The 9,413-nt window shown below is 34.7% G+C and overlaps 1 protein-coding gene across 1 annotated transcript in view; it reads right to left on the bottom strand.

Moving 5' to 3' along the window:
* Positions 1-9,413, bottom strand: part of SLC30A9 (solute carrier family 30 (zinc transporter), member 9) — a 116,679-nt gene that overhangs the window by 7,205 nt on the left and 100,061 nt on the right. The window contains exons 16-17 of the mRNA XM_011987991.1: positions 4,126-4,255; positions 1,284-1,397 (exon numbers count right to left, since the gene is read on the bottom strand). Coding sequence (XP_011843381.1) covers positions 1,284-1,397; positions 4,126-4,255 — 244 coding nt within the window. The remainder of the gene's footprint in view (positions 1-1,283; positions 1,398-4,125; positions 4,256-9,413) is intronic.

Genomic DNA, 9,413 nt, shown 5'->3' with positions numbered 1-9,413 from the left:
AAAAAAAAAAAATGTGGCCGGGTGGGGTGGCTCACTCCTGTAATTCCAGCACTTTGGGAGGCCAAGACAGGTGGATCACTTGAGGTCAGGAGTTCGATACCAGCCTGGCCAACATTTTGAAACGTCATCTCTGCTAAAAATACAAAATTAGCTGGGCATGGTGGTGGGCACCTGTAGTCCCAGCTACTCGGGAGGCTGAGGCAGGAAAATCACTTGAACCCAGGAGGCAGAGGTTGCAGTGAGCCCAGATCGTGCCACTGCACTCTAGCCTAGGCAACAGAGTGAGACTCTATCTTAGTTAAAAAAAAGAAGTTATTTGTATTAAATAGGTGTATGTTTTTAAAAGTAAATGATAAATATTTAAAAATTTATCTACTTTCATGTATGATTTGGTAAATATCAATAACTATAACTCAAATAAATAAAATCTCTTTGGGGTCTGCAATAATTTTTAAAAATGAAAGAGTCTTAAGACCAAAATATTTGAGAAATGCTCATCTAGAAACTTCAAAAATTGTCAGATAAAGCTCACGAACTATAATATTAACAAAATCTTATTTGAAGTACTTGTATTAATCTAATCAGATATCCAGATTCTCAAAGGAAAACTTATAGAGATGGAAGTTTTTTCCTTCCATTTTTTACAAAATTAAAGAATGGTCAATATCAACTGAAGAAAAAGCACTGCCTTCAACAAACTATATACATTAAAGATCATTTACAAGTTTTTATTCATTGCAAACAGAATTCAAATGCCAATAAATGGCAATTTGAGAACACTGAGACATTTTAAAAGACAACCTGATCCAGATCAGGTAGTATTTCAGTAACATAACCAATAAATTACAATAACCTCCAACTGAATAGAAACAAACAAAAACAGAAAATAATTTCAAATGGACTAAAAGCAAGATACACATTCTATTTTTTCTAACTTTTGACCAGAGTCTAAAGTTTCCCTTTTAATCTTTCTCTAGGAACTTTCAAAATGCTTATTTAATAACAACAAAAATCCTTTGACTATTTTAGAAACTAAGCAGGCAGCATAAAATAGTGGTTAAAAGTAAAGAATCTGGTTCAAATCACAACTTCCCTATTTCCTTGGGTAAATTATTCAACTTCTTTAAACCAGTCATTTTCTGGCTTATAAATACCTACACATTGTGGAGTTATGAGTGGGTTAAAGCATGCATGTGATGGATGTACTTAGTGTCTGCTGTAGATTAAGTACTAAAAAAAATAGCTGCCATTATTATTATGTTATTTTTATGAATACATCTTACTTTCAGTTCCTTCTCAAGTCTATCTACTTCAGCTCCTAAAGTATCAATAATATTTTCTCCATGTTTAAGCATAAAGGTCTCTAGTTCTTCAGGAGTTTTCACTTCTTGAATTTCCTATAAAGAAAATGAAAACAGGAAAATAAATTTTTTAAAAACCATAGTGGTACACTGATGACTCCTTAAAAAAAAAAAAAAAACCTTATAACAAACACCATTACATTTAATGAACATTTTTAAAACTTTAAGCCACAGGCAATGGATTACCTATTTCCAAAACAATTCAGATCAAGAAAATTGAGTACAATACTACACAGAGGTAGCACTACAAAATTACTGGGGAATAATATAGTCAATAAATAGTGTTAGAATAATTATTTTCCTATAAGAAAAAAAATTTAATCCCTATCTCAGACCATTAAAATAGTTGAAATGGATGAAAGACATAAGGGTAAAAAACAAACCACAAAACTACTAGAAGAGAAGATAATATTTTTATGATAATGGGATATGGAAGGATTTTTCATGCAAAAGAATAAAAAGCACAGAGGAAAAGATTACAAATCTGACATTAAAATTAAAAATCATATTAAATCTTTTGTATAACAACAAAAAGAAAAGGAAGCTACAAAGTGGAAAAAAATAATTGCATATATACAAGTAAGAATTAGTATCCAGGATATTAAAAATAAAGAGTTTTCCAGGAGTTTAAGACAAGCCTAGATAAGACGGTGAAACCCCGTCTCTACTAAAAATACAAAAATTAGCCAGGTGTGGTGGTGGGCACCTGTAATCCCAGCTACTTGGGAGGCTGAATTGCTTGAACCCGGAAGCAGAGGTTGCAGTGAGCCGAGATCGCGCCATTGCACTCCAGCCTGGGCGACAGAGCAAGACTCTATCAAAAAATAATAATACAACACAATAAAATAAAGAGCTTTCAAATCTATAAGTGGAATACAAATGAACTTAAAACATGGAAAATCAGGCCGGGTGTGGTGGCTCACGCCTGTAATCGCAGCACTTTTGGAGGCTGAAGCGGGCGGATCACGAGGTCAGGAGATCAAGACCATCCTGACTAACATGGTGAAATCCCGTCTCTACTAAAAATACGAAAAATTATCCAGGCGTGGTGGCGGGCACCTGTAGTCCCAGCTACTCGGGAGGCTGAGGCAGCAGAATGGCATGAACCCGGGAGGCGGAGCTTGCAGTGAGCCGAGATTGGGTCAGGGCACTCCAGCCTGGGCGACAGAGCAAAACTCTGACTCAAAAAATAAATAAATAAAACAAAAATAGAAAAATCAGGGAGCAATGTAGAGGAAATCCCACTGGTCAACGAACTTCAATGTTTATTAACCTCAGTGCTCCAAGAAATAAAATTAGAACAAGATACTATTTCACACCTATGAAACTGGCAAAAATTTAATAACTCTATCAATACAATCGTAAGAATATGAAGCAAGAACTTTGATATGCAATGATGGAAGTTAAATTGACACACTTTGGAAAATAATTTGGTAAGACCTAGGCAAGCTGAAGATAAGTATACCTAATGGCTCACCTATTTAAAGCTATCTATATATATACCATACTAAAGAAACTTTCATATATGTGAACAAGGAAACATGTGAGAATACAATCATGGCATTGTTTCTTTCTTTTTTTTTTTTTTGATGGAGTCTCGCTCTGTCGCCCAGGCTGGAGTGCACTGGTGCGATCTCGGCTCACTGCAAGCTCTGCCTCCCAGGTTCAAGCGATTCTCCTGCCTCAGCCTGCTGAGTAGCTGGGACTACAGGCATGCACCACCATGCCCAGATAATTTTTGTCTTTTTAGTAGAGACGGTGTTTCACCATGTGGGCCAGGATGGTCTCAATCTCAATCTCTTGACCTTGTGATCCGCCCGCCTCAGCCTCCCAAAGTGCTGGGATTACAGGCGTGAGCCACGGAGCCCAGCCATGGCATTGTTTCTAATAGTAATACAAATGTCTATCAACTGGAGAAAAAATAAATAAATCACAGCATATTCATAGGATGAAATACTCTGTAACAATGAAAAATTGACTAGAGATATATAAATTAACATGGAAGAATCTAAAAAATATGTTGCTATGCAAATTGTAGAGATGCATACAGTAAGGTACCATTTATACCAATTTTTAAACATTCAAAATGTTACACATTATACTAAAAAATGCTGAAAAGTATAAAAATCTGAATGGAAAAGACAAGTACCAAGTTCAGCATAATGTTTAATTCTAGGGACGGAAGAAGAAGAATAAGATCTAGAAAGAGAAAATGGGGGCTTGAACTGTTTTTGCAATGATTTCTTTTTTTAAGACCTTAAGCAAACACACTGCAAGCAAAATGTTAAGATTTGACAGGGGCAAGTGGTAACATCTGTGCTGTTCATTATATTCTCTTTTATAAATTCTCTTTTAAACTATTCTTAATAAAAAATTGATTCTGGAGTAAGGCAGATTTAAATTCATATATGACTCCATCTCTATGGCACTACAACTTCAGGCAAGTTACTTAATTTCTCTGTGTCTCAATTTCTATATATGTTAAAATAAAAATGTTATTTCATTGTTGAAATAACAGGGTAGTTGAGGGTAAATTAGATTTAAAAAGATTAAATGCACATAGCAAGCACTTAATAGTAAGTTTGTTCTGCTGCTGTCTCCTCTGCACCCCTCCATAGTAAATATAAAGGTCTCTGTTAAATTTTGGAACCTAAGAAGTTGAGAGCTAAAGTGTCTTTAAGATCTATAAAAAAATTTCATTTTGTTTACCTTAAAAGTATTTTTCTAACTCTCAGTTATGTAAGAAAATGATAAATAAACTTACTTGTAACATTTGGTCAAAATCTTGTTTTTCCAAATATGATCTTGTAACAACTCGCCCATCAAAATCTACTTCTGCCTTAAATCTTACTTTACCTAATCCCAGATCTGTGGCTTTAACATCATGAATTGCCCTGCAATCAATAACAATGCATACAAATTTATTTATACATACATACACATATATATATACTTTAATAGCACAAAGGCTTGAATTATTGGTTTTTTCCCCACTAGTTATGAGAATGGACTAAGACGGCTTCAGAGCATTCACCATTAAGTACCACCTATCATTTTCTAAGGCCTGTCCATTTAACTTTTTTCTGGCATGATATCACACAAAGGTGCAAACTTAACGAATATTATTTTATGGTAATTTACACATATGAGTTATAAAGCTTGTGTATTAAAAATTCATTAACTCTGCCGGGCGCAGTGGCTCATGCCTGTAATCCCACCACTTTGGGAGACCGAGGCAGGAGGATCACCTGAGGTCAGGAGTTTGAGACCAGCCTGGCCAACAAACTCTGTCTCTACTAAAACTACAAAAATTAGCCAGGTGTCGGGGTGCATGCCTGTAATCCCAGCTACTAGAGAGGCTGAGGCAGGAGAATCGCTTGAACCCGGGAGGCAGAGGTTGCAGTGAGCCCAGATTGTGCCACTGCACTCCAGCCTGGGCAACAGAGTGAGACTCTGTCTCAAAAAAATAAAATAAAAATAATAATTATTATATATATATATTCATTAACTCTAAATCACTTTTCTAAAATATCATGTTATCTCATAAGCTTTTGCCCCCATATATCCACTTAACAATTTCCTAAATGCCATATAAAAATTTGTTTTAATTTATAATGGTGTTTTAGAGTACATTAACCAATTGTATGTTCACTAGCTTCTTTAAAAGTCTTCATACAACGCTGTGAAGTTCTCTATTAGAATGAGATTAATAGTAACTGCCACATGGGACTGATGTGAGGAATAATGAGCTAATACATATATAAAATGTTTAATATAGTACGAACTATAAGGCAGACATTTAATCAATGGCTTTCATAAGTGGATGATAGGGTGACATCTTTATTTTACAGATGATAAAACCATCCCAGAGGGGCATAAGTGACTTGCTCAAGGTAATTCAGCTAGTAAACAGCAGACTAGGACTCCCCAGCCCAGCTCCTCAGATATCCAAGCCCAGTAAGTAGTCTTTGCATCATACCCTTCTGCCTCCCAGACAGGAAAGCAGATACTCAAGCATAGCTACTTTTCATTCCTCCTGCTCTAACCCTCAGAAGTCAATCTTCCCTAGAAACTGTTGAGAAATTCTCTTCTTTCTACAGTGATCACTGTAAGACCTCTTCTGTACAGCTATATAAGAAATACCAAAACACTCTGAATTCTGAGGACATAGAGATCTACTAGAAAAGCAAGCCTAAGTAAGACTCCAAGTATTCTTAAAACATTAGACCCTAATTTCTGAGCGATCCTGAGCAAGTTACTAAACACTGAGTCTAAAATTTTTTATCCATATAAAGAAGCTATATTTTAATCAACCATCAAGGGTGAAATAAGAATTAATGTTTTAATATTTATAAAGTTACACATGCTCAAGTTAAAACAAAACTTGTTCAGATTGGCCGCAAGAGGCTATATCATTTATTCTTTTTTTTATTTCCTCTCGTGATAACTCACAGAACATATTTATTCATTTTAAAAAATCATTTTTACTTTAGTTTTCACAGAGTATTAATACATTTCATTATTTGGCTGATATGTAAATAGCAACTAATAAATATATTTAGATATACTTTTTCCTTATGTTCTTACATATAACTAACTACAGACAGATAACTGTTTGGAGGGTTCCCAGTGATTAATCCTTGCATCTACACACAAGCCCTTCTGTGATCCCCTCTCCCTGAATGTGGGCTATACCTACCAAATATGGCAAAGATGTCATTTCTAAGATCAGGTGACTCATCTGTGACTTCTGTCTTGTTCACACTCACTCTCTATTGCTTTATCAGCTTACACTCTTTGATTAAGCAAGCTGCCATACTGAAGAGGCCCATTTGGCAAGGAGGTAAATCTTGCCAACAATCATGTGAGTAAGGTTAGAAGCAGCCCCTTCCCCAGGAGATGGCTGTAATTCCAGTCAACACCTTGATTACAGTCTATGAGAAACCCTGAAGTCGAAGACCCAGATAAGCTGTGCCCTGACTCCTGACTCACAGAAACTGTAAGATGACAGTATGTTGTTTAAACCCTAAGTTTTGGGCCAATCTGTCACACAACAGTAGGTAACTAATACACTGTTTAAAAAATTGTATGAATTTTCTGGATTACTAATGTATTTTTTCCAATAATTGAATCCACAGATTTTCACTCTTCCAGAAAATTTCAAATTTGCTAGTCTTTCAGTTTATAGCTCTTTTTTAGACACTACTTACTAAACAATATATGCAAAATTATAAACATGTATGTACCAACAACAGAACACCAAAATATATGATGCCAAAACCGAGAAGAAATGAAGGGAGAAACAGATAATACAATAACTAGAGGCTTCAATACTTTCAATAATGGATAGAGGCCGGGCGCAGTGCTCACACCTAGCACTTTGGGAGGCTGAGGCGGGTGGATCACCTGAGGTCAGGAGTTTGAGACCAGCCTGGCCAACATGGCCAGTGGTGAAACCTCGTCTCTACTAAAAATACAAAAATTAGCTGGGCATGGTGGCAAGCACCTGTAATCCCAGCTACTTGGGAGGGTGAGGCAGGAGAATCACTTGAACCTGGGAGGCAGAGATTGCAGTGAGTCAAGATTGTGCCACTGCACTCCAGCCTGGGCAACAAGAACAAAACTCCATCAAAAAAAAAAAGGATAGAACAATAGAGCAAGAAGACAATTAGGGAAATTGAAGTCACTATAAACCAATTAAACCTAACAACCATCTACAGAACACTCTATACAACAACAGCAGAATATATATTCTTCTCAAGTGCATATGAATATTATCCAAGACTATATGCAAGGCCATAAAACAAACCTTAGTAAATTTAAAAGGACAGAAATAATACAAAATATGTTCTCTGACCACAATAGAACAAAATAATAAACCAATAATGGAAAGAAATCTGTGCAACTCACAACTATGTAAAAATTAAGTAACATATTTTCCTAAATAACTGAAAAGAATAAAAAAAATTAGAAAATACTATTAAATGAATGAAAATGGCACAATATACGGAAATGTATGGAATGCAGAGAAAGCAACACTTAAAGGAAAATTTGTAGCTCTAATTGTCTATTTTAAAAAAGAAGAAACATCAAATTAAAAGCTTAACCTTAAGAAACTGGAAAAAGAGCAAACTAAACCGAAAGCAAGCAGATGAAAAAAATAATAAAGATTAAAGCAGAAATTCATGAAAAAGAAAACAGAAAAACAACAGAGAAAGTCAATTAAACCAAAAGCTGGTTCTTTAGAAAGATCAAGAAAATGAACAAACCTTTAGCTAAACTGACAAAGAAAAAAGAAGATTCAAATTACAGAAATGAAAGATGAGACATCTGTACCAACACTAAAGAAATAAAATGGATTACAAAGGAATATTATAAATGGCTGTATACCAACAAATTAGGTAAATTAGAAGCAAAAGACAAATTCCTAGAATACAAGCTACTTAAACGAAGTCAAGAAGAAACAGACAATCTGAACAGATCCATAACAAGAGACAGAATTACGAATCAAAAAACTACCCACACAGCAAAGCTCACATCCAGATAGTTGAATTCTACCATTTAAAGAAGCTGACATCAATTACTCACAAACTCTTCCAAAAAAAATAGGAGAGAACATTTCCCAACTCATTCTCTGAAGCCAGTATTATCTTAATACCAAAACGAGACAAAAACATCACAAGGAAAGGATATTAATTTGGATTATCTCACATTATGTTACTAAATCTAATACTGATTTTCAGAATGCTCAACTTCTAATCTTTTTTTTTTTTTTTTTTTTAAGAGACAGGGTTTTGCTATGCTGCCCAGGCTATAGTGCGGTAAGTCGCTATTCACAGACATGATCATTGCACACTAGCCTCAAACTCTTGGCCTCAAGTGATCCTCCTGCCTCAGCCTCCCAAGTAACTGGAACTATAGGCGTGTGCCACTGTGCCCATCTCTCAATTTCTAATCTTGTTCCAATGAGATAGTTACTTTTCTAGATTAAACATATAGGGCATAGAATATAAATCTAGTAATCATTAATATGTTTTACTAATTCAGATACGCATGTCATTTTTAAAAGATTTAAAGATTTCAAGTATAATACACAAAAAAATCTTATTTTAAAGTTTGAAAAAATATATAACAAGTTAGTAGAAAATTGGGTTTTTAAAGGTTTGTTCTTTCATTTCATTATAAAAACGCAATGCTGCTGGAATTTCACTGAAAAGCACTATTAGAATTCTATATCTCTTCTTCTGATTATCTCCTAAGTCTCCAATCTTTAGTTTTAAAAATTTAAAAGATAAAGATTATGAGAAAAATATTTAAAAATAAGTTAAAACAAAGTCTATTTTCAAAATAAATATAAATTATATTTAATTTGGTAATCATTTTTCAATGAACAAAAATCTTTTTAAATTTGTAATTGCAATGCAAATATAACGCAACTCTACAGGTTCCATATTAAGTATTTCCACATTAAGAAGACAACTACTTTACAGATTCAATGCCATCCCATCAAGCTACCAATGACTTTCTTAACAGAATTGGAAAAAACTAAAGTTCATATGGAACCAAAAAAGAGCCCGCATTGCCAAGACAATCCTAAGCCAAAAGAACAAAGCTAGAGGCATCACGCTATCTGACTTGAAACTATACTACAAGGCTACAGTAATCAAAACAACATGGTACTGGTACCAAAACAGAGATATAGACCAATGGAACAGAACAGAGACCTCAGAAATAATACCACACATCTACAAACATCTGATCTTTGACAAACCTGACAAAAACAAGAAATGGGGAAAGGATTCCCTATTTAATAAATGGTGCCGGGAAAACTGGCAAGCCATATGTAGAAAGCTGAAACTAGATCCCTTCCTTACACCTTATACAAAAATTAATTCAAGATGGATTAAAGGCTTAAATGTTAGACCTAATACCATAAAAACCCTAGAAAACCTAAGCAATACATTCAGGACATAGGCATGGGCAAGGACTTCATGTCTAAAACACCAAAAGCAATGGCAACAAAAGCCAAAATTGACAAATGGGATCTAATTA

Source organism: Mandrillus leucophaeus, unplaced genomic scaffold (genome assembly GCF_000951045.1).
Source record: "Mandrillus leucophaeus isolate KB7577 unplaced genomic scaffold, Mleu.le_1.0 Scaffold320, whole genome shotgun sequence".
NCBI lineage: Eukaryota > Metazoa > Chordata > Mammalia > Primates > Cercopithecidae > Mandrillus > Mandrillus leucophaeus.
The sequence above is the reverse complement of the archived record's forward strand: the minus strand, read 5'-3'. Positions and strand labels throughout refer to the sequence as shown.